Source organism: Artemia sp. Qi Xiang Cuo, chromosome 4 (assembly GCF_049724085.1).
Source record: "Artemia sp. Qi Xiang Cuo chromosome 4, ASM4972408v1, whole genome shotgun sequence".
NCBI lineage: Eukaryota > Metazoa > Arthropoda > Branchiopoda > Anostraca > Artemiidae > Artemia > Artemia sp. Qi Xiang Cuo.
Window position 1 is genome coordinate 83,430,485 of NC_142797.1, and position 26,555 is coordinate 83,457,039.

The following is a 26,555-nucleotide window of genomic DNA, read 5'->3' on the forward strand; positions in this document are numbered from 1 at the left end:
TTTCGTTGAAATGCAAGAGTTGGAATATTTCAGTAGTGTTTGGTTGTGGTTTACCTTGTCACAGTTACATTTTCTTGATTTTTCAAAGTTCATTTTGAATTTCTTTCGTTGAAATGCAAGAGTTGGAATATTTCAGTAGTGTTTGGTTGTGGTTTACCTTGTCACAGTTACATTTTCTTGATTTTTCAAAGTTCATTTTGAATTTCTTTCGTTGAAATGCAAGAGTTGGAATATTTCAGTAGTGTTTGGTTGTGGTTTACCTTGTCACAGTTACATTTTCTTGATTTTTCAAAGTTCATTTTGAATTTCTTTCGTTGAAATGCAAGAGTTGGAATATTTCAGTAGTGTTTGGTTGTGGTTTACCTTGTCACAGTTACATTTTCTTGATTTTTCAAAGTTCATTTTGAATTTCTTTCGTTGAAATGCAAGAGTTGGAATATTTCACCAGTGATTGGTTTTGATTTAACTTGTCACAGATGCACTTTCTCGATTTTTTATAGTTCATTTTTGAATTTTTATTATTTAAAAGCAAGAGCTGAAATAATTCACTAGTGTTTGGTCGCTTTACGCCTATACTAAGATACATTATCTAGTATGTTCTTATTACATTTGATTTTCTATCGTTTTTAATCACGATTCTTTAGCTGCCTGTATTGTTTGGCAGGTTTTATAATTATCACAGGTACACTCTAATGATTTCTAAAAGATCATTTTGAATGTCTTTCGTTTAAAAGCTATAGCTGTAATATTTAATTAGTGTGTGCGCATGTTTTACATTTTCACATTTAAAGTTTAATTATTTTTCTAAGTTCATTTGAATCATTCAAGAAACATGATTAAAAACGTTTTTAATCTACATGCTGTTTGCGTGCCTGTTCTTGAAACCTTTCCAAACGATTGGTGCTTCACTACGGGGTTTTACCCATTGCAAAAAAGGGAGCAGTACGAAAACTCCACGTTTTGAACCAGACTGGTTTTTTAGACAACACATCCACAGAGATGACACACACACATAGAGACTAGACACGCACAGACGCGACACACAATCCGAGTCATTGTGAGAGAGATATCCAAAATGTTGGTTTGATCTTGGTTCACTTCGAGTGGCGCCCCACTCTAAGTGAACCTTGATCAACCCAACTTTTTGGATATCTCTCTCACTATGACTCTGTTTGTGTGTCGTGTCTGTCTCTGACACGACACATGTCTCTGACTCAACTGAGTCTCTCGAACCCTGTAAAGCTCTTTTAAAAGATACAACAAATGACCACCAAGTAAAGAAAAACCACACGGAATCAGGCAACTGAGTCTCTCAAACCCCTTAAAGCTCTTTTAAAAGATATAAAAACTACTTATTTTAACACAAAATAAAAGCAATCAAATAACATGGGAATTCCTATACACGCAAGCAAATAACTGAGTTATTTTTACGTCACAATTTTTCAACTTAAAATCATTCTAATTATAGCATCCCATTCCTCATACTTTAATTACCTGTTACGCTTTTTTAACCATCGGAAGTTTAACCAACGTAAATTAAGTTATAGACAAGACTGGTTTTTAGAAAAACTGGAATAAAATAATTGATACAGTTTAAATTACACGCTACTTTTGAATAGGCAATGTGATTATACCCACCTAGCCAGATTTTACCTACCAAACCAGATTATACCTACCAGAAAACAAATCTCTTAGCAAAGATGTAATGACCTCTAGAATAGAATTACCTACCAGAAAAACCGGAAGGAACATAAAGTTGTAGAATCCAGACGAGCATAGGAAATTGCTATACGTCTCCGCAAAAAACATGGAAATCGCTATACGTCTCCTAGAATCCAGACGATGCATTCTACTCATATTCTTGTAGGGCTCTTGTGTAATTCCATGTAGGCGTCGCGGTAATTAATACGATACTACTGACGTTTTTGTTCACTATTTGAATCAACCTTCTTCCAATATTTTATGATTACTTGCTTGATATGGGCTTGTTGATACCTTAAATTGAATAGTTATCTCATAATTTATAGACCAATTTTGGCCGAATTTTGAACAAATTGTTGCTTTGAAGCACGCAATGATAAAAATGTATGCTTATTGAGACGTTTTTGTTCACTATTTGAATCAGCCTTCTTCCAATATTTTATGATTACTTGCTCGATATGTGCTTGTTGATACCTTAAATTGAATTGTTATCTCATAATTTATAGACCGATTTTGGCCGAATTTTGAACAAAATTGTTGCTTTGAAGCACACAATGATAAAAATGTCTGCTCATTGAGACGTTTTTGTTCACTCTTTGAATCAGCCTTCTTCCAATATTTTATGATTACTTGCTCGATATGGGCTTGTTTATACCTTAAATTGAATTGTTATCTCATAATTTATAGACCAATTTTGGCCGAATTTTGGACAAAATTGTTGCTTTGAAGCACGCAATGATAATAATGTATGCTCATTGAGACGTTTTTGTTCACTATTTGAATCAGCCTTTTCCCAATATTTTATGATTACTTGCTCGATATGAACGTCTGTCCTAAGAGAAATATTAAATTTTAGTTGGAGCTTCATTTTTCGGCTTTTATCTCTTGTTTCTTCTTCATATTCAGTAATGTATTCACCCAAGAAAATCATTTAAGAGTTCATCGAATATTCCTCAGTTTTACCTTTAAGTTCTCCATGGTTTCCTTTTAGCTGAATTAATGATGAAGCCTGTACTTTGATAGCTTTTGCATCTTAGCTACTGTGCTTTAACATTAGCATTTTATGTCTCAAAGAAAGAACGATTGCATAATCTATTTATTCAGTCATTAATGATCTAGCTGATTGTTAATGTACTTTTCATTTTTCTATTTTTTGACAATTTTTTTTAATTTTATTCTTTTATACATATTTTATTTTTTATGCTATTAAGGAGTTGTTAACGTTTTTATTAACGTATAAACCAAGCTAAAATATAAATTTTAACGTGTTATATGTACCTGGGCAAAATGTTAATTTCTAGGTTCTAATGGCAAAAGACAAATATAATACACAATTGAGACGTTATAGTAGTATATGTTATAATACAGTGTGACAACAAGGAATTTTTATTTCTACGTCTCAGAGGAAAAAGACCTATAATATATTTTTGTGACGTTGTAGGAAGACATAAGTCGTCATTATGTTATGGCACAATTTATAAGATTTTATAACGTCTAAGAGGTAAAAGACCTATAATATATTGTTGTAACGTTGTAATAAGATGTAAGTCGTGATCATGTTATGGTACAAGTTATAGCAAGCTATAAAGTCTAAGAGATAAAAAGCTAAAATAATATTGCGGCGTTGTAATGAGACGTAAGTCGTCATTATGTTGTGGTACATGTTATAAGGTTTTATAACGTCTAAGAGGTAAAAGACCTGTAATATATTGTTGTATCGTTGTAATAAGACGTAAGTCGTGATCATGTTATGGTACACGTTATAGCAAGCTATAGAGTCTAAGAGATAAAAACCTACAATAATATTGCGGCGTTGTAATGAGACGTAAGTCGTCATTATGTTATGGTACATGTTATAAGGTTTTATAACGTCTGAGAGGTAAAAGACGTGTAATATATTGTTGTATCGTTGTAATAAGACGTAAGTCGTCATTATGTTATGGTACAAGTTATAACAAGCTATAACGCATAAGAGATAAAGAACCTACAATTTTATAGCAACGTTGTAATGAGACGTATGTCGTCATTATGGTATGTTATAAAGTTATAACAAGCAATTTTTTTGTTTTAGGTTCAAGAGGCAGAAGATTGTTATAATACAGCGTTAAGACTGTGCCCATCGCATGCTGACTCCTTGAATAACTTAGCAAATATTAAAAGGGAGCAAGGTTACATTGAAGAGGCCACTAGACTTTATTTGAAAGGTATTTTTGGTGTTTATGGTCTAACTATTCTTTGTTGACTCTTTGTTAAGTTATTGTGGCTTAACTTGTGTAAAAACGTATGACTTTGTACCTTGTCGTCAATAGTTAATATCCTCAAATATGAATTAAACTTTCGTTTTTATTGGAAAGTCTGTAAAAGTTCAGTATATTGGCGATTTCGAAGTTGCTATAGTTTAAGTTGTGAAGTTAACGTTTTGTCAAGCTGACGATCAGTTTTAACAAAGCCCAAAGTTCTTATCTCGAAGCAAGATTTTTTTTTTTTTTTTTTCAAATTCTGCTTTACATGAAAATGTAAATGTCTTTAGTTGCATGGTCTACATGAAATGCTGTGCTTTATAGGAATTGTCTACTTTAAATTGTTTTTTTTCCCCTTACTTTCGTCTACACTAAATGAAGTCGGATTCTTTAAGTTGGTTAACTGGTAAATTACACCACCATATACAAGACCATTTCCAGAACTTTTTCAGGGGGGAAAGGGTAAAGAAAAACATTAAAAAACACACTGGAAATTTGTTTATATTCATTATGTTACGTTTTTACGAGTCGGACAGGCTTTTTTTTGAAGGGAGGGGGGTTCAAAACCCCTCCCCCTGGACACGGGCTTGACTATATACGTCTTAAAAATTGGTACTACCCGGGAGCTCAGTTTTTAAGGAAAAAGATCTCCATATACGGTTATGTAGTTTTGCGTTTAGCGGCCACCAAGTTTGAACATAAAGAACGCGTGTGAAAAATCAGTAGAAATCAGCGAATAAAATATATCATCATATAGCTCTAGGAACTGTAACTTTCTAGATTGCTATAGCAAATGACAAACACTGCCACAAATCTAGACTGTACATTAGTATGGATATTATAAAAATTATTCAAAGTTGAACTCTTGAAATTATTAGTTAATTGACTTACCTACAAAAGTATCTTTTTAGAAAGACAGATCAAGCTCACCTGTTATTTATCTCTTTAGTTGAATATTACCATATCGATTGAATCCTTATTTTCTTCTGATTCAAACAATATCACTTTTATTGCAAGATTTTTACATATTCTCACTAACCTATATTTGTTTAATAGCTCTATTAAGCATGGTAGTTGTAGTAATAGCAATTTATTATCCAAAAAGGAGACAAAATCATTCGGTAGCACACCAAAAGCGTCGTTTTTCAGGGTGTGCTTCAAAAAAAAAAAGAAAAAAAAAAAAAAAGTACATTCTATAATAAGCCAAAGGGTGAAACCGTGTACCGAAAAAAAAACATAAATAATTCCTACACAATAATCATGATCCCGTATAAAAAAAAAAACATAAATAATTATTGTTGATTTTAACTGCATCAATATCAATCAGTTTTGAAGGTATACTTACCAAGCAACCGCACACGTAGCTCAGATTTAAATTGACTAATGGGCAATTCCTTCGTTCTTAGCTTATTGCATAGCTTAGTCCCTCTATAACTTAGCCCCTCTATAAATAGTTGAAAACGCAGTCCTGCTTAAACCTAGGCGAGGAACCTCAACATCATCACTTGTCTGAGTTTCGTGATAATGGACGTTGAACCTTTCCGGAAATATTCCTGTAAAACAATTTGGAAGACACCCATTACAATACGAATACATAAGAGGTGTATAAAAATAACGCAATCCAGCTCCATGCATTAATTATACTGTATATTGACCTAACCGAATCCCGGTTCCCTGTTCTACAAAATGATCTTGTGGCGATATTCTGTAATACACGTATTGAGGAGAAAGTACCAAGCCATACAGACATAACAGTTGTAGCATCCTTGTATTACTAAACGATTATTGCTGTAGCAGTTGTAGCAGTGTAGCATCCTGTATCCATGTAGCAGTTGTAACATAACAGTTGTAGCATCCTTGTATTACTAAAAGATTACTTGCTGTAGCAGTTGTAGCAGTGTAGCATCCTGTATCCATGTAGCAGTTGTAACATAACAGTTTTATCATCCTAGTATTACTACACGAGTTCTTGCTGTAGCAGTTGTAGCAGTGTAGCATCCTGTATCCATGTAGCAGTTGTAACATAACAGTTTTAGCATCCTTGTATTACTAAACGATTACTTGCTGTAGCAGTTGTAGCAGTGTAGCATCCTGTATCCATGTAGCAGTTGTAGCATAACAGTTGTAGCATCCATGTATTACTAAACGATTACTTGCTGTAGCAGTTGTACCAGTGTAGAATCCTCTATCCAGGTAGCAGTTGTAACAAAACAGTTGTAGCATCCTTCTATTACTAAACGATTTCTTGCTGTAGCAGTTGTAGCAGTGTAGCATCCTGTATCCATGTAGCAGTTGTAACATAACAGTTGTAGCATCCTTGTATTAATAAACGATTACTTGCTGTAGCAGTTGTACCAGTGTAGCATCCTGTACCCATGTAGCAGTTGTAACATAACAGTTGTAGCATCCTTGTATTACTAAACGATTACTTGCTGTAGCAGTTGTACCAGTGTAGCATCCTGTATCCATGTAGCAGTTGTAACATAACAGTTATAGGATCCTTGTATTACTAAACGATTACTTGCTGTAGCAGTTGTAGCAGTGTAGCATCCTGTATCCATGTAGTAGTTGTAACATAACAGTTGTAGCATCCTTGTATTACTAAACGATTACTTGCTGTAGCAGTTGTACCAGTGTAGCATCCTGTATCCATGTAGCAGTTGTAACATAACAGTTGTAGCATCCTTGTATTACTAAACGATTACTTGCTGTAGCAGTTGTATCAGTGTAGCATCCTGTATCCATGTAGCAGTTGTAACATAACAGTTTTAGCATACTTGTATTACTAAACGATTTCTTGCTGTAGCAGTTGTAGCAGTGTAGCATCCTGTATCCATGTAGCAGTTGTAACATAACAGTTTTAGCATCCTTGTATTACTAAACGATTTCTTGATGTAGCAGTTGTTGCAGTGTAGCATCCTGTATCCATGTAGCAGTTGTAACATAACAGTATTAACATCCTTGTATTACTAAACGATTTCTTGCTGTAGCAGTGTAGCATCCTGTATCCATGTAGCAGTTGTAACATAACAGTTGTAGCATCCTTGTATTACTAAACGATTACTTGCTGTAGCAGTTGTACCATTGTAGCATCCTGTATCCATGTAGCAGTTGTAACATAACAGTTGTAGCATCCTTGTATTACTAAACGATTACTTGCTGTAGCAGTTGTACCAGTGTAACATCCTGTATCCATGTAGCAGTTGTAACATAACAGTTGTAGCATCCTTGTATTACTAAACGATTACTTGCTGTAGCAGTTGTAGCAGTGTAGCATCCTGTATCCATATAGCAGTTGTAACATAACAGTTGTAGCATCCTTGTATTACTAAACGATTACTTGCTGTAGCAGTTGTAGCAGTGTAGCATCCTGTATCCATGTAGCAGTTGTAACATAACAGTTGTAGCATCCTTGTATTACTAAACGATTACTTGCTGTAGCAGTTGTACCAGTGTAGCATCCTGTATCCATGTAGCAGTTGTAACATAACAGTTGTAGCATCCTTATATTACTAAACGATTACTTGCTGTAGCAGTTGTACCAGTGTAGTATCCTGTATCCATGTAGCAGTTGTAACATAACAGTTGTAGCATCCTTATATTACTAAACGATTACTTGCTGTAGCAGTTGTACCAGTGTAGCATCCTGTATCCATGTAGCAGTTGTAACATAACAGCTGTAGCATCCTTGTATTACTAAACGATTACTTGCTGTAGCAGTTGTAGCAGTGTAGCATCCTGTATCCATGTAGCAGTTGTAACATAACAGTTGTAGCATCCTTCTATTACTAAACGATTACTTGCTGTAGCAGTTGTAGCAGTGTAGCATCCTGTATCCATGTAGCAGTTGTAGCATAACAGTTGTAGCATCCTTGTATTACTAAACGATTACTTGCTGTAGCAGTTGTAGCAGTGTAGCATCCTGTATCCGTGTAGCAGTTGTAACATAACAGTTGTAGCATCCTTCTATTACTAAACGATTACTTGCTGTAGCAGTTGTAGCAGTGTAGCATCCTGTATCCATGTAGCAGTTGTAACATAACAGTTTTAGCATCCTTGTATTACTAAACGATTACTTGCTGTAGCAGTTGTAGCAGTGTAGCATCCTGTATCCATGTAGCAGTTATAACATAACAGTTGTAGCATCCTTGTATTACTAAACGATTACTTTCTGTAGCAGTTGTAGCAGTGTAGCATCCTGTATCCATGTAGCAGTTGTAACATAACAGTTGTAGCATCCTTGTATTACTAAACGATTACTTTCTGTAGCAGTTGTAGCAGTGTAGCATCCTGTACCCGTTTAGCAGTTGTAACATAACAGTTGTAGCATCCTTTTATTACTAAACGATTACTTGCTGTAGCAGTTGTACCAGTGTAACATCCTGTATCCATGTAGCAGTTGTAACATAACAGTTTTAGGATCCTTGTATTACTAAACTATTACTTGCTGTAGCAGTTGTAGCAGTGTAGCATCCTGTATCCATGTAGCAGTTGTAACATAACAGTTGTAGCATCCTTGTATTACTAAACGATTACTTGCTGTAGCAGTTGTAGCAGTGTAGCATCCTGTATCCATGTAGCAGTTGTAACATAACAGGTGTAGCATCCTTGTATTACTAAACGATTTCTTGCTGTAGCAGTTGTAGCAGTGTAGCATCCTGTATCCATGTAGCAGTTGTAACATAACAGTTGTAACATCCTTGTATTACTAAACGATTTCTTGCTGTAGCAGTGTAGCATCCTGTATCCATGTAGCAGTTGTAACATAACTGTTGTAGCATCCTTGTATTACTAAACGATTACTTGCTGTAGCAGTTGTACCAGTGTAGCATCCTGTATCCATGTAGCAGTTGTAGCATAACAGTTGTAGCATCCTTTTATTACTAAACGATTACTTGCTGTAGCAGTTGTACCAGTGTAGCATCCTGTATCAATGTAGCAGTTGTAACATAACAGTTGTAGCATCCTTGTATTACTAAACGATTTCTTGCTGTAGCAGTTGTAGCAGTGTAGCATCCTGTATCCATATAGCAGTTGTAACATAACAGTTGTAGCATCCTTGTATTACTAAACGATTACTTTCTGTAGCAGTTGTAGCAGTGTAGCATCCTGTATCCATGTAGCAGTTGTAGCATAACAGTTGTAGCATCCTTGTATTACTAATCGATTACTTGCTGTAGCAGTTGTACCAGTGTAGCATCCTGTATCCATGTAGCAGTTGTAACATAACAGTTGTAGCATCCTTGTATTACTAAACGATTACTTGCTGTAGCAGTTGTACCAGTGTAGTATCCTGTATCCATGTAGCAGTTGTAACATAACAGTTGTAGCATCCTTATATTACTAAACGATTACTTGCTGTAGCAGTTGTACCAGTGTAGCATCCTGTATCCATGTAGCAGTTGTAACATAACAGATGTAGCATCCTTGTATTACTAAACGATTACTTGCTGTAGCAGTTGTAGCAGTGTAGCATCCTGTATCCATGTAGCAGTTGTAACATAACAGTTGTAGCATCCTTATATTACTAAACGATTACTTGCTGTAGCAGTTGTAGCAGTGTAGCATCCTGTATCCATGTAGCAGTTGTAACATAACAGTTTTAGCATCCTTGTATTACTAAACGATTTCTTGCTGTAGCAGTTGTAGCAGTGTAGCATCCTGTATCCATGTAGCAGTTGTAACATAACAGTTGTAGCATCCTTGTATTACTAAACGATTTCTTGCTGTAGCAGTTGTAGCAGTGTAGCATCCTTTATCCATGTAGCAGTTGTAACATAACAGTTTTAGCATCCTTGTATTACTAAACGATTTCTTGCTGTAGCAGTTGTAGCAGTGTAGCATCCTGTATCCATGTAGCAGTTGTAACATAACAGTTTTAGCATCCTTGTATTACTAAACGATTTCTTGCTGTAGCAGTTGTAGCAGTGTAGCATCCTGTATCCATATAGCAGTTGTAACATAACAGTTGTAGCATCCTTGTATTACTAAACGATTACTTTCTGTAGCAGTTGTAGCAGTGTAGCATCCTGTATCCATGTAGAAGATGTAACATAACAGTTGTAGCATCCTTGTATTACTAAACGATTACTTGCTGTAGCAGTTGTACCAGTGTAGCATCCTGTATCCATGTAGCAGTTGTAACATAACAGTTGTAGCATCCTTGTATTACTAAACGATTACTTGCTGTAGCAGTTGTACCAGTGTAGCATCCTGTATCCATGTAGCAGTTGTAACATAACAGTTGTAGCATCCTTTTATTACTAAACGATTACTTTCTGTAGCAGTTGTAGCAGTGTAGCATCCTGTATCCGTGTAGCAGTTGTAACATAACAGTTGTAGCATCCTTATATTACTAAACGATTACTTGCTGTAGCAGTTGTACCAGTGTAGCATCCTGTATCCATGTAGCAGTTGTAACATAACAGTTGTAGCATCCTTGTATTACTAAACGATTACTTGCTGTAGCAGTTGTACCAGTGTAGCATCCTGTATCCATGTAGCAGTTGTAACATAACAGTTGTAGCATCCTTATATTACTAAACGATTACTTGCTGTAGCAGTTGTACCAGTGTAACATCCTGTATCCATGTAGCAGTTGTAACATAACAGTTGTAGCATCCTTGTATTACTAAACGATTACTTGCTGTAGCAGTTGTAGCAGTGTAGCATCCTGTATCCATTTAGCAGTTGTAACATAACAGTTGTAGCATCCTTGTATTACTAAACGATTACTTGCTGTAGCAGTTGTACCAGTGTAGCATCCTGTATCCATGTAGCAGTTATAACATAACAGTTGTAGCATCCTTGTATTACTAAACGATTACTTGCTGTAGCAGTTGTACCAGTGTAGCATCCTCTATCCATGTAGCAGTTGTAACATAACAGTTGTAGCATCCTTGTATTACTAAACGATTACTTGCTGTAGCAGTTGTACCAGTGTACCATCCTGTATCCATGTAGCAGTTGTAACATAACAGTTGTAGCATCCTTGTATTACTAAACGATTACTTGCTGTAGCAGTTGTAGCAGTGTAGCATCCTGTATCCATGTAGCAGTTGTAACATAACAGTTGTAGCATCCTTGTATTACTAAACGATTACTTGCTGTAGCAGTTGTACCAGTGTAGCATCCTGTATCCATGTAGCAGTTATAACATAACAGTTGTAGCATCCTTGTATTACTAAACGATTACTTGCTGTAGCAGTTGTACCAGTGTAGCATCCTCTATCCATGTAGCAGTTGTAACATAACAGTTGTAGCATCCTTGTATTACTAAAAGATTACTTGCTGTAGCAGTTGTACCATTGTAGCATCCTGTATCCATGTAGCAGGTGTAACATAACAGTTGTAGCATCCTTGTATTACTAAACGATTACTTGCTGTAGCAGTTGTACCATTGTAGCATCCTGTATCCATGTAGCAGTTGTAACATAACAGTTGTAGCATCCTTGTATTACTAAACGATTACTTGCTGTAGCAGTTGTACCAGTGTAGCATCCTGTATCCATGTAGCAGTTGTAACATAACAGTTGTAGCATCCTTGTATTACTAAACGATTACTTGCTGTAGCAGTTGTAGCAGTGTAGCATCCTGTATCCATGTAGCAGTTTTAACATAACAGTTGTAGCATCCTTGTATTACTAAACGATTACTTGCTGTAGCAGTTGTACCAGTGTAGCATCCTGTACCCATGTAGCAGTTGTAACATAACAGTTGTAGCATCCTTATATTACTAAACGATTACTTGCTGTAGCAGTTGTAACAGTGTAACATCCTGTATCCATGTAGCAGTTGTAACATAACAGTTGTAGCATCATTTTATTAATAAACTATTACTTTCTGTAGCAGTTGTAGCAGTGTAGCATCCTGTATCCATGTAGCAGTTGTAACATAACAGTTGTAGCATCCTTGTATTACTAAACGATTACTTTCTGTAGCAGTTGTAGCAGTGTAGCATCCTGTATCCATGTAGCAGTTGTAACATAACAGTTGTAGCATCCTTGTATTACTAAACGATTACTATCTGTAGCAGTTGTACCAGAGTAGCATCCTGTATCCATGTAGCAGTTGTAACATAACAGTTGTAGCATCCTTATATTACTAAACGATTACTTGCTGTAGCAGTTGTACCAGTGTAACATCCTGTATCCATGTAGCAGTTGTAACATAACAGTTGTAGCATCCTTGTATTACTAAACGATTACTTGCTGTAGCAGTTGTAGCAGTGTAGCATCCTGTATCCATGTAGCAGTTGTAACATAACAGTTGTAGCATCCTTGTATTACTAATCGATTTCTTGCTGTAGAAGTTGTAGCAGTGTAGCATCCTGTATCCGTGTAGCAGTTGTAACATAACAGTTGTAGCATCCTTGTATTACTAAACGATTACTTGCTGTAGCAGTGTAGCATCCTGTATCCATGTAGCAGTTGTAACATAACAGTTTTAGGATCCTTGTATTACTAAACGATTACTTGCTGTAGCAGTTGTAGCAGTGTAGCATCCTGTATCCATGTAGCAGTTGTAACATAACAGTTGTAGCATCCTTGTATTACTAAACGATTACTTGCTGTAGCAGTTGTAGCAGTTTAGCATCCTGTATCCATGTAGCAGTTGTAACATAACAGTTGTAGCATCCTTGTATTACTAAACGATTACTTGCTGTAGCAGTTGTACCAGTGTAGCATCCTGTATCCATGTAGCAGTTGTAACATAACAGTTGTAGCATCCTTATATTACTAAACGATTACTTGCTGATAAATTGGGTGTTACAACCGTCAAGTTGGGCTTGTTTGTAAACAAGAAAAGTGGCTGTTTGTTAAATTTTACAATTTAGTGTGGCAGCAAAGCAGAGAATTTACGCAGTGAAAAAATCTTAATGAATGTATAACAACCAATAGAAAAATCATAAAAAAATTCCCAGTTTTAGCAGACGTTCAGTCCATTGCTTTTCTCTTGCGAAACTATGGAAGGTAGGCCATATTAATTAGTACATAGACTGTTGAATCTAAAGTTTAATTTGCAGTTTTTTTCTATAGGTACACGTAAGCTAAGCTTGTGTGGCAATACGATTTTTTCCCCCATTTTGAAAAGTGGACAGGGGGGAGGGGCGTTGCTTGGTAAGAATACATTCGAAACAGATTGAGATTGATGGAATTAAAATTGACAATAAATGTCTATTGTTTTTTTTTTTTTGCTTCGGGATCATGATATTATGTTGTTTTATTGTGTATGAATGAATGTTGATTGTGTAAGAATACTATATACTAAAATGACTATGTTACGCTGCAAACTGGTAACGCGAAAACTAAAGTATTCGGAATAACCATTTTTCCGACTTGAATTCTGACTTGATATTTTGAATAATTTTTCTTATTGTTCTCTAAGAAAGCTTATTTGTTGCGTATTTTAACCTCTAAAAATGAAGTATTTTAGGGAGCGGGGTCTCGCGGTCAAAAAAGGGGAGACTCCATATTTATTCTGTGTGCACATATGTTGTATTGCTATTGATTTGCAATATTTATTATTTAATGTGATTATGTGTTCATAGCGTTGGATGTGTTCCCTGAATTCGCGGCAGCTCATTCGAACCTGGCGTCCGTTCTTCAGCAGCAAGGAAAACTCAATGAAGCTCTTATGCACTACAAAGAGGCAATTAGGTGAGCAACGCTTATATATACACTTTAATTAATTAGTTCATAAGTTAATTAATTAATTAGATAACTTAGTACATTAATTAATTAATTAGTACATAGACTGTGCAAACTTTTGAAAACTTTGAAAATTAAGGCAAAGGTTGTGTTCATAACACCAATAAATCTAAATTGTATATTTTTTAAAACTGTTATATTAATTGTGTTCCATGCTTTGAATATTGTTCTGTTTACTATTGGACAGCTGAAATCTATAGTTGAATTTCCAATTATTTTCTCGTCAAATAAAAATAAAGAAATAAAGACTTCCTGAAATCTGTAGTTGCCTTTGCAATTATATTCTTGTCAAATAAAAATTTGACTATGAAAAGAAGTTGAACAACTAATGAAATTCTTAGCAGAAGTCAACATAGCTAGACAATATTCAAAAACCAATAGCCGGAGACGTCCTAACATAAAAAGTTTCCATTAGGTCTATGATCAAATAAAGAGGAAGTCACTGAAGGCACTAATAAGAGGAAACGGGATATCCAAAGGACAAACACTTGTTTTTTTTTCTATATCTGTAGGCTATCGTTGATACATTGTGTCGCTGTATATAAATTTAGATATATAAATATAATATATAAATATAGATATATAAATGTATATAAAAATTTTTTAATATGTTTTTTTTAGTTGTACAATTCGTATCGATAAAATATATAATGTAGCATTAGCTATTTTCCAATTAATAGCATTTGAATTATGTATATACTCTACTTATATAAATGGCCTGCTCGTCTAACCTGTTAACTCAATAAAGCGAACAACGTAAAAAATTTGGATAGATTATAGAAATGTCTTAGTGCATTGTAATAGATATTAGCTTATACAAATGATATATATCACAGACTTGTCATATATTGGTCACTCACTTGTCATATCCATTAACCCAACACAATAAACAAGAGAGAAAAAAGAAAGAAATCGTTTGCTAAGTTTAATTTACTGATTATAGGTGAAAGTTGCAATAATAACAAAGGAAAATGGTTTCTCCACTTCAAAATAATGTTTTCACTTTTAATGTTTTTTGTGTATCTCTATGTATTGTGTAACAAAAATTGAAAAAAATTGTTTCTCCACTTCAAAACAATGTTTCCACTTTTATTGTTTTTTATGTACCTCTATGTATTGTGGAACAAAAAATTTCCAAAAAAATAACAACCTGAATTACTCTCCTTTCTTCTTCACTTTATTAGTATATTTGCAAGTCTGAAATATTGCCCATTTTAAAGTCATGTGAAGGATCCTTGGGAACTCCAGGCCCCCCCCCCCCAAAAAAAAAGAAAAAGGAGAGAAAGCTGCTGGTGCCCTGCTGGACTGTATGCCACATCATCTATACATAGGTCACATCTGGGGCAAGAACAATCTACGTCTGAGGCCAGCCATTTTCTGTCTTTTATATAAAGGGGTTGAATTAAAGTTTTCCTAAAATCACTTGGTACTTCTCCTTTTTCGAAAATAATATTCATAATCTTCAGTAATTTCTCTCTGACTTCACAAGCGCCTTATTTATAAACTCATTTACCTCAGTATCAGCACCTGATACCTTATTATTTCTTAATCTTTATTCTGCTGTCTCTAACTCCTCGCCAAATGAATCTTCCTTCACTTCCAAATTGTCTTTTTTTTCATTCTTTCGTATATAACTTTTTGTAGCTTTATCACGGTTTAACACGTTTTCAAAATGTTCTGTCCATCTTTCTTCAATACTTTCCTTGTCACTAACTGATATTCCATTCTTATCTATTATTGCTATACTGTTAAAAACTCTGATTGGTCTGTAGTTTCTTATTTTTTTACTGTTGAGATTCTTCTCTTTTTGTAAATGTTGGGTGGAATGTTTTTCAATATTTGTTTTTTAATATTTCCTAGTCGAATTTCCGCTTCGTGCTTTACTATGGTAGATGGATGTTGATATGACACATCTCTTTACACAGTAAGTAGTAGTTATAAAGGGGGGGTAAAGGTTGGGTTAATCCCCTTAAGCTTAGTCTTCACACATTGGACAAAAATAGGGGCCAACCGCCAGCCTAAACAATGAAGGAAATGGGCTACATCAACAGAGCTTTGCAGAACTTTACAGGGCTTTGCAAGAGCAATATAAAATCTCTGGGTGTTGGCCTTTCCAATATTCTTTGTTTGACTGATTCCTTTGTGGAGTTGGGGGAGGGTTAACATTTACTGTTTAACAATGCACATTTGTGTAATTGTTATGAATGTTCTTACTCTTTTGTTTTTGTTCGACAATTTCGTGGAAATGAAAGTGAGAATTGTACAGTAGTAAACTGCACTTTTGCCATGTGGGGGAGGGGGGGATCAGCCACTGTCTTTGGAACCACTCTCTGCTCCAAGTTCAAACTTTTTTTTAGATTACCCTGTTTTTGTGTGTGTTTGTGCGTTTTTTTTTATTTGAAGATCTCTGGAAAAGCGCCCCTTCCTCCTCAGATTAAATTTCTGGGTGCGTGCATTTCCCAGGCCAGACCTTTAGTTGCCTGAAGACTTCAATTTTTCTGGGTATGAAGGGTCTAATGTTTTAAGACAAATCAAGTTTATTAGTACGGCTATAAATTTTTTTCGGGAAATAAGTATCTTTTCAACTTTTCAAAATTCGGGGGAGGGGGAGACTGGCCATGGGCTAAATTTTTTAGCGAATTTTTGTTATGCCTACTGCATTCAGTTATATAACCATAACTGTGTTTAATCTCATTCTTTGAGCCTCAGGATTCGTGCTCGTCGGACTGTGCATATTTGCGGTTATAGTCGCCTCTATTATTATCATTTTTTTTTTCCTTTTAATAGAATTCAACCAACTTTTGCTGATGCCTACAGTAACATGGGAAATACGCTAAAGGAAATGGGTGACATCAACGGAGCTTTACAATGCTATACAAGAGCCATACAAATCAACCCAGGATTTGCTGATGCTCACTCCAACCTTGCCTCCATCCATAAGGTGCGTTCTACCTCTCTTCTCGTTCGGCATTAAAAAAAAAAGTTTTTGTTTTTAGTTAATCCTACCTTTGTTTTTGAACGCTTATTGTCTTTATTCTATCGAATATTGGTTCGTATAATTCACCCCTACTTTTTTATGTACACCATATTTTTAAATTTTATTTTTACATTATTTTTTTTTAGTTAATCCTTGCGTTTAATAGCATGTTGTTTTTTCTTTGAGTTTTTTTAAGTGTTACTTTTTAGCAATATTTTTACTTATTTGCTTTTTAGTGGATCCTCTACTTTTTTCATTGTTATTTTTAAAGCTGTTTTACCCTCAATATAAAACAGACTATTCTTCTAATGATGAATTGGATAAGTTGTTAATGGTTCAATTCTGTTTCATTGTCGATACGGGTATTACCGTAAAGGATAAATCGGGGATGATTTATTTATTGTGAATAAATTTAATTCCCAAACAAAACCAATCGTTGTCGGTGTTGATTTCTGGTCTTACTTTTATAACTGCTTTGTTTTATTTTATTTTTTTTTCTCTTTTCTTCTCCTCTTTCTTTTCTTCTGCTTTCTTTTCTTTTTTTTGCCCTTCTCTTTCTTTTCTTCTGCTTTCTTTTCTTTTTTTTGCCCTTCTCTTTCTTTTCTTCTGCTTTCTTTTCTTTTTTTTGCCCTTCTCTTTCTTTTCTTCTTGCTCCTTTCTTTTCTTCTGCTCTTTTCAGTGCACTTTTTTTCCAGGAAACCCACTCTGTTCGAAAATGTTTCGTCTCCCATCTGCTTAAAAGTTTTTGCACTCTAAGCCCTCATGGGAATTAAAATCTATTTATGGTTAAGTTGCGAGGTAAATCAAGAGATATTATTTGTACCCAGGTTATCGAAAAAGACTGATTCAGCAATATCTGGTGAACGGCTTGAGTCGTCAAGTTCGAATTTTCAGAGATTGTTGCAGAGGCTAAGCATGCTTTAAATTATGGCTTGGAGGGAAGAAAAAAGAAGGGATCGCTGAAAACTTTTCTTCTCGACTTTTCCTTTAATTTTGGTTTTGTCTTCAGCCCAAAAAGGCTATAAGCTTACACGTATGAAGAGTTAGTTAATTAGTAACATATTAAAAAATTCAATAATAATAATAAAAAGAAATGTTTCCTTTTCAGTTTTCAATACTCTACGGTCAGGTTTTGAATTAAAACGAAATGATAGAGTTAAAAATTGAAAAACAGAACACTTATAACGCACTGTCAATACCTTCAGACACGTAAATGGTTGTTGGGAATTTCTTCTCAAAATTACACTTTTGCTTTTTAGAGGGCTTCACTCCCCCTCCCCCCCGAAAGAATCCTAAATCATTCCTCTGAAATTTTGTCAATTTGCACGTACAATAAGGTCATATCTAGTTAATATGATGATTTTTAATATTAAATGCACGATGTAACAACCTCATAGGTAGCTGACGTTCTATTCTTAGTAATATAATTTTTTTTAACTTTAAAAAAATGGAATTTAATTTTAATTTAATTCTAATTTTCTTTTCAAACTTAACGCGAACTAACTTACAGTTCCAAGAAACTATCAGTATGTTCTAAACTATCTTTAGTATTTTCTATCTTTATATATAAACTATCTTTATATATAAACTATACTTTACTGTATAGTATATAGTTATATACTTTACTGTATAGTATATAGTATACTTTATAAACTATTTATATATAAACTTTATATATAAACTAGACAGTTTATATATAAACTATCTTTAGTATTTTCAGCTAGTCTAGGTGTGCCATTCCGTGGGATTCTTAGTCCTGAGCGTGGGACCTTGGGGAAAGTATATATCGTGTATGCTACCCTTCAAAAGTGTATCATGTATTATTACTTGTTATCTTGGGATTTTTTTTCAAACCTTCGCAATTTTTCACAAGTGAATCCTAAGATATCGTGACCACCCTGATTTCGCTAGCACCTTAGCTGTATCAGTTTAAAGTTTAGGTAGTTTGAATAAATAATTATACAAATTAAAAAGTAGTTGTCTAAAGTTATGTGTAAATTAATTACTGATAGTATCAGAACAAAGTTTAAATATCTACAATCAATCTGAACCTATATAAAAACTGCACAGGACTAACTCCCAAAAATCAGGGCCTTTCAATAGGAGATTTTATTTAAATAAAATGCAAGTATATGGATATATGAATTATTAGTAAACTTTTAGCTGTGAGAAATTAAGTGAAAAATAAACTAGAAGTGTCTGGACTGAAAATGATTTTATGCCCAGAATTCTGTATTAAAGAAAGAAAGAAAAACTTGACTAGTATACAAGAAAATACCATAATAAGACAAGAAAAAGTAACGCTTTACTCACAAAACGTAAAAAATTCAAATCTGAAAAACTATAATCTTTGTTTTACAAAAGCTCTAAAGAGATTATAACAAAATTATAGGAATTTTCATATGCGTAATCTTGGTCAATGCAATGAAAATAAGAACAGTTTAAAGGTCATTCAACATAAATGTGTTAAAAAAGTGAATGATTTTTTTCATTTACTAATCTCGCGTTTTCTCAAGTACGTTGGCTTCTCAAATTGGCATTAATATTCCCTAAGCTCCTTTGATCGTTTTGACCTTAATAATTCAGTTCGAACATCCTTTGATCTCTGTGTTTTTTATTATCTTCATCAACATTAAAAACATTTGAGGATATGTCTTTTTTTTCTAACTCAGCTGCTACAAATGCCCCTTTATATTCCCCCTAATTCTTGTTTATAGATATATTTTTTTTTTCGGTGATCTCATTGTAGCACAGTGGCGTCAATTCACGTAAATTTAGGGGAAGGAGGAACATTTATTCTCCAAAATCTAGAGGGGGGGGGGCAAACTTGTCTTTCTTCAATAAGAATACCAAAAACGGAACTTTTCAATGAAATGCACAAAAGAAGTGTCTGTCGGAATCTAGGCGAGGGGAAAAAAATCTTGAGGAGTCCTTTCCCCCCGGTGCCTCCCAAATTTACGCTATAGCTGAACCTCTGTAACAGCTTAATAGAATGGCCTATCTGTTTCGTTTTATCGAACCACAGAGAATCAGAGAGTTTGCTTGTAAAAATTTCGTGACTCAAACACTTTTCGTTCTTTTTATTGGCCTAATATTTTTTCAAAAACAATCAATCAGGTTGGGCAATGTGTCTTCAGAAAAAAAGGATAGTCTTAGGAAAAAGGCTTGCAAAGTCATCTCTCTTTGTTTCATTGATCAGACTTACGATTCAACTTAGGGGAAGATCAAATAAATGTTCTATTCTGCAATAGCACAATAGAATATTCCTTTTTTTACACTTTCGGAGACATCTTTAGATTAAGCTTTAATGTTTCGATAAAATAAATGTTCAGTTCATTTAACCAATTTTGTTGAAATTATGTGGAATTGTGACACTGAAACTCTTTTAATTTGGTTCATTTTTAGATTTTGTTGATGGTTTTTCAATGGTTCTTTTTACTTGTAAGTTTTTTTTATGTTTTCCACTTAGTTTTTATTCTTCGCTGAAGACAGCCGTTCAATATACAGCTGAAATATTCAGTCAGGCCTTATTTTTAGTTACTGTTTTGGCAAAGAGTCCCAGTTTCATCATAATTTCTTTTTTTTTGTCAACCAATGACCAAGAGTCGTTTACTTTTTATATTCTTTATCAAAGAGTATGGGGAACTAATAAGGAAGAAACATCAATTTCGCTATAAAAAAAAGAAAGAAAAAAAAATCTCCATTTAGTGCTAACCAACAAAATCAAAATCTCAGATACAAGTATTAGCCGTATTATTTTCAAGTTTTGCTTTAAATTTAACTCAAGGAAAAAACTATTTTTGCCAAAGGGGCAATTTAAGTATATTTGAGTGTTATTGCTGTTCTTTTTTTTTTTTATCTGAATATCTTGTGCATGCTATTCAGGCCTCAAATATGTTATAGTCAATAAGAAATCGTTCAAGAGGAAAATAATCTGCCGATTTTTTAAATATTCGAGGTACGGTCCAAATTAACCCAGATCTTAAATTGAAAACCAGTTTATGGTGAATTTAAAAAAGTTGGTTTTGAAGTATTCTAGTTCCGTTCGGTAACGATGCACTGTCGGTGGCGCTAGTATTTTTTAAATTCTTGATAGATGCATGTTAAAGTTTTCTCTAATCATTTTCCTATGTTCTGAGATTCTTGTAAATTTAGTAAAAACATTGGTTAACTCTGAAAACTTTATTTGGGTGGTTGTAGCACTTTTTATCTTCCATTTCGTCTCCTCGTGGAAAATAAGCTAGGAAGATGTTCTTTTCCGGGATAATAAATTTCCCTGTAAGAATCTTACATTCTAAATATTGGGTATTGGTTTTTCTCATGCATAACAGGAACTTAATTCACCGTTGTATAATGAATCGAGTAAATAAACAGATATGATTCAGTACCATTAATGAAGCCGTACGGAAGATATACGGTTAATTAAGCAGTTCAGCTGCCAAATAGATTAGCTGTACCTTTTTTAATTTTTAGAGCTTTAGTGCCAAATCACTTAATCGACTTTAATTTATATATTCATATGTGAATTCTCCTAAACTCTTTATTAATGACCCTCCCACTCCGCAAAGGAGAGGCATTTTTCCATTGAATGCTAGATAAATTTACAACATACTTAAACTCAATTTCCATAATTTAACTCATAAGGAAGGACATAAAAAAGAAAAGAAAAAACAGCATAAATATTTTCTCGTAAAATTTTGAAAAGATTTAATTATGACACAAATTAAGTACAACTTCAGAGTAATTGTTTTGCGAAGTTGGTTGACCTGGCAAACTGAGCTACACAACTTGAAATAGCAAAATTTCTAAGACTTACAGATTAGATTTGTCTGGCCGCTGATGTTGTATCAATATAGGATAGGTTTCTTGATTGTTTCCACAAAATTCTTTTGGGAACTCCTTCAAAAGGACTGTCAAGTTAGCAGAACCCGAGTGCCACTCGTCAAAGATTAATAAAAGAATGTCACGATTGTTGCGCGTGCGATACGGAAATTTCCGAGCTCTGTAGCAGTCTCCTCAACGTCTTATGAGAAGTTTTGCATTTTTTTAATTTTTTTAATTTTTTTTAGTTTTTTTTTTAATTAAAATTTTTTTTTCTTGCTAATTTTTTTAAAGCGTCAAGGTTGTGACCCTCACTGATCATAAACTAAATGCTGCTCTCTATTTTACTTTTATTATATATAAAGAGAATATCCCTATTATCTCTCTATTATATATAGCTGCTCTCTGCTATATATGCATATATTATATATGCTGAATTATTTTGGAGTATCTAGGATTTGGCAATAGCAAAACCAATAAAGCTGACTTCTAAATGGATGTGTAAATGACTAAGAGGCTGCACAATATCTTTAAAACCTTGTTTTGGTACTAGATTCACTCATTGATGTTAAATAAAAAAAAAAAAACTTCGCTGTCCCTAGGTATTAGGTTACCTTTCTTTGTTATAATGGGCTTTAGGTTTTGAATTGGCTGAAATTGCAGGTTGATTGAAAATAACTCGTCAGTACACTTGTTAAGCTCCGTATTTCATGAATGTGAAGTTCGCATCTCGCGTCAAAATTGTTCATTTACATGGAATTAGTTTTTCGTGACCTCGACTCCCGAAAACCAACAAAATAGAACCGATGTCCTGTTCTATCATCCCTCCTGGGATATTGAGGCACGATGCGCCTGCTATTATCACTCATAAGCCCGGTCTCAACATCGAATATTTTGGAGCCAAAACGGACACTTTGAAATCGTGACGTCATCAAATATATAAGATCTACATATATAAAAGTATCCTCATTAAGTCCAGAAAACCAGCAAAATAAGCCTCTAGTCCAGTTCCATTGTTCCGTGCTGGGATATTCAGGGGAAGTGCCCTACTATAAGCATGGTGGCAAAGTCAAAGACTTTTTTGGCTTTACTTGTTTTTAGAGGAACTGGGCCTCAAAATCGAATATTTTTGAGCTAAAACAGAATGTTTTCTTTCGTTGTACACCATGCTTGTTTTGCGAGAACCTGAGCCTGATCTAGGTGCAGGTAACAAGCTCCTCGCTGTAGTGAAAAGCACCTTGGTGTTAACCGAAGCAGCTCTGGGATTCAAGGATCATGGATTTCCTTCCGCGAGACTAGAGGAACTAAGTTAGTTGCCCCAAAATATGGCTGGAGGTGTGTATCTGTAGGCTGCAATTGATTTTTAAATATTATTTATTCAAGCTCTCTTTTTTGTCTTTTAGCTGTTTCTTTTTGTTGGAAGTTCAGATGGCTGAGTTTGGAAGAAATATAAGTAGTTGGTATTATCAAATAAACAATTGAGTTATAGACATAGGGGCTGATAAAAAGTTGCTTTTGTGTGACAAAAATAACCTGAAACTTAAATGGAGAATATGAAATCTAAATTTATGTGCTCGAAGATAAGACAATTTCTGTGAGAAATTCGAATTAATGGTCGTTAGATGTCATTTCGGATGTATCTTTAGGGGAAGGACATTGGTTTCTATCTCTTCTTGCAAGGTTTACAGTACCATCTGCTTCTTGCATGTATGTCGTGAATTTTGAGCTGCGTTTGAATTAGAATCTCTGTCGACGTCGGCAAGGAATTTTGATGCTTCATTTGATTCTCTGTCGGCACGATGGGCATTTGACTTGTAAAACGTTGGCCACCATATCTACTTTTGTTCGTCTTTTGAGAACAGAAAAAAAAATTTCTTGTCAATGTAGATACTAAATTCAAAATGTAAGATGAATTGATGACATTTGACAAACAAAAATGATGTAGCGAAAGAATGGCAAGGAGCATTAGAATCAATTTCTTAACTGAATAAGAGCTGACATTTGGTTAATTCAGTATTAAATATTATTGGATTTGAAAGTCGCCAAAAAAATATATTCGATTGGTTATTCGTAGTGGACATAGAAAAGCACAAATCATACATTTAAGAGCAAAATGTCGACTTGATGTCGATTGTCTGTTGACTTTGTAATGCTAATCGAATACAGCTTTGATAATCGGATAATAACGAAAATATGCCGATTAAAAAAATATATTCGATTGGCTATTCGTAGTGGACATAGAAAGGCACAAATCATACATTTAAGAGCAAGATGTCGATATGATGTCGATTGTCTGTCGACTTTCTAATGCTAATCGAATACAGCTTTGATAATCGGACAATAACGAAGATATGCTACCTTCGTTAGATTATCAAAATCTTTTAGCCAATTTATCTAAGGATTTAGAAGGTTTGCATAAAATGGGCTTAAAACTTTACCATTATCCAGATGTGAACCGAAATGAGAGAGACTCTCAGACCCAAATAGCCAATGCAAAATCAATACTAAACTGTAATGAAACGAGTTCTCTTCGCAGGAAGATGAAAATCAAAGATTTTTTCAAAAGAGAAAAGCTCTCGGAGAAAATAGAGGGAGAGGATCCTATTAAATGACATTTTAAAGCCTTAAAAGTAAGAGAATAAACAAATATGCTGCCGCTGTCCAACGTTATGTGTTATTGTAGATGCATTTATCAAAAGCATGAAAACGTGTGGAAATGTAATCTTCGCAAAATGTAAATTCAGGAGACACATGATGAATGAATATTGGTTTCATTATTGCAGAAAGGCAATGATCAAAAGGAAATTGCAATTTTGAGGAAATCGGGGGGGGGGGGAGCGACAAAGAATCGTTATTAAATGATGTTTTTTAAGGCCTTAATATACTATGGAACAAATAAAAGCGTGTTAACACTGTCAAATATAGTTGGCTTTACTATTACAGAAATGAATAATCAAAAGAAAATTGCAATTTGTAGAAAATCGGGAGAGAAACCTAGGAAGAATAGCTAAAATGATATTTTTAAGACCTTAATAAACTATGGAGCAAATAAAAGCGAGATATCACTGTCAAATATAGTATATTATTATAGCTAAATTTTGTAGAAGCATTAGAAAGTGAGGAAATGTAATCTTCACAGAATATAAATTCAGGAGACATGATGAATGAAATAACGGAATTACAGAAATACAATAATCAAAAGGAAATTGCACGGAAAAGGAAAAGTGAGAAAGAATCATTTTAAATTGACATTTTTTTAAAGCCTTAATAAATTAGGTAGTAAATAAAAGCGGGTTACCACTGTCAAATATAATGTATTATTGTAGCTGAATTTTGCAAAAGTATGAGACAGTGAGGAAATCTCAGAAAATGAATTTATGGTAAATTTAGGAAGCACAAAGAAAGTGGATTTTGGCACTATTATTACAAAAATTCAATACCCAGGGGGAGGTTATGGTTTTGAGGAATTCGGGAAGAAAAGAGACAAAGGATAACGCTAAAGTTCTAGATCCTCCATAGCCATTGATGTTGCCTGGGGCGTCAAATTGACGCTTCTGTTCCTGGGTATTTTTTTTCTGCTTTTTTTTACAGGGACAGGTAGCAAGCCTGTGTTGCGTTAGCTTGAATATACCCCGGAAATCTTAATGCCCAGCAGAGTATCAATCTACCGCGGTATTAAACGAGAAAAAGGACTGTAATGAAAGGACGTTTTTAAGGCCTTAATAAGTTGGGAGTGAGCAAAGGTGTGTCATCGCTGCCAAATATAGTGTATTGTTGTAGATGCAATTTTCGAAACACGAGGAAATGGAACCTTCGCCGAAGAATAAATTCAGGAGATTTGAGAAAAGGGGATGCTGGTTTTATTGTTGCAGAAACGCAATATCCGGAGGAAATTAGAATTTTGAGGAAATCGTGCGAAAAGAGAAAAGGGATCGTAATAAAATGTCATTTCTAAGGGTTTTATAAGTGAGGAAGCAAACAAAACATGTTACTGCTGTCAGATATATTTTATTATTGCAGATGTATTTGCAAAAGCATGAGAAAGCAAGGAAATGAAATCTTCTCGGAAAAATAAATTCATGTATAATTTCATGAGAAACGAGAAAAGTGGATTTTTACAATATTACTGCAGGGTTTCAATAATCAGGAGAAAATTGCAGTTTTGAGGTGGGAGAAAAGCGAGAAAAGATCGACGTAAAATGAGATTTGTAAGACTGAATTTTGTAGCTGAATTTTGCAAAAGTATGAGAAAGTGATAAGTTAAAGAGCGAACAAAGGTGTTTTACCGGTGTCAAATGTAGGGTATTATCAATGCATTTCAAAAGCACGAGATAATGATAATACTAACCTCTGCCTCTTTCCCACGACAGACAGACAGCCTGTAGTCCATTTTGAACGAGCCGAATGGGCACTAAGAACTTTACCATGGATGGTTTTAGTGGGTAATAAGTAAAAGCGGACGTCTCTATATTCGTTAAATAGATTAAGTAATAAATTCGAAGGACACAAGGAAAGTGGATGTTTGTATTATATTACAGAAATACAATAATCATGAGGAAATCGTAGTTCATTGAAACAGGAGAGAAAAGGGAAAAGGATCGTAATAAAATGCCATTTTAAGTCCTTAGTAAATTAGGGAGTAAGTAAAGGTGTATTTCTGTTGTCAAGTATAAAATAAGGATAAATTTTCAAAATTAATAGAAAGGATTAACTATTTACATAAGAATAAAGTCTGTAATAAACTATGGATTAAAAAGAGAATATAATAGATAAGAATATAGAAACAAGAGACTAATAAGGATAAATTTTAAAAATTAATAGAAAGGATGAACTATTTACAGAAGAATAAAGTCTGTAATAAACTCGGGAGTACAAAGAGAAGTGGATATTGGCATTATAACTATTACTATTTTGATACCAATTAATACAGATATTATTAATAGCAATAAATGGGAACGTGGCTAATTATAATTAGGGCATTAAAATTGCTGTTTGGATATTATTGAACTATATCAGTAGTACTGTATCAGATTGATGAATGCGGGGGAAACTAGTTTTTGAATTAAAAAGATATATAACTATTACAAACAATTCTTTATAGTACAA

At 34.2% G+C, this 26,555-nt stretch overlaps 1 protein-coding gene across 1 annotated transcript in view; it reads left to right on the forward strand.

Annotated features, from left to right (window-relative positions):
• The first annotated feature begins 3,777 nt into the window (after positions 1-3,777).
• Positions 3,778-26,555, forward strand: part of sxc (O-linked N-acetylglucosamine (GlcNAc) transferase sxc) — a 65,632-nt gene continuing 42,854 nt past the window's right edge. The window contains exons 1-3 of the mRNA XM_089088588.1: positions 3,778-3,905; positions 13,492-13,600; positions 16,439-16,592. Coding sequence (XP_088944714.1) covers positions 13,578-13,600; positions 16,439-16,592 — 177 coding nt within the window. The 5' untranslated portion in view covers positions 3,778-3,905; positions 13,492-13,577. The remainder of the gene's footprint in view (positions 3,906-13,491; positions 13,601-16,438; positions 16,593-26,555) is intronic.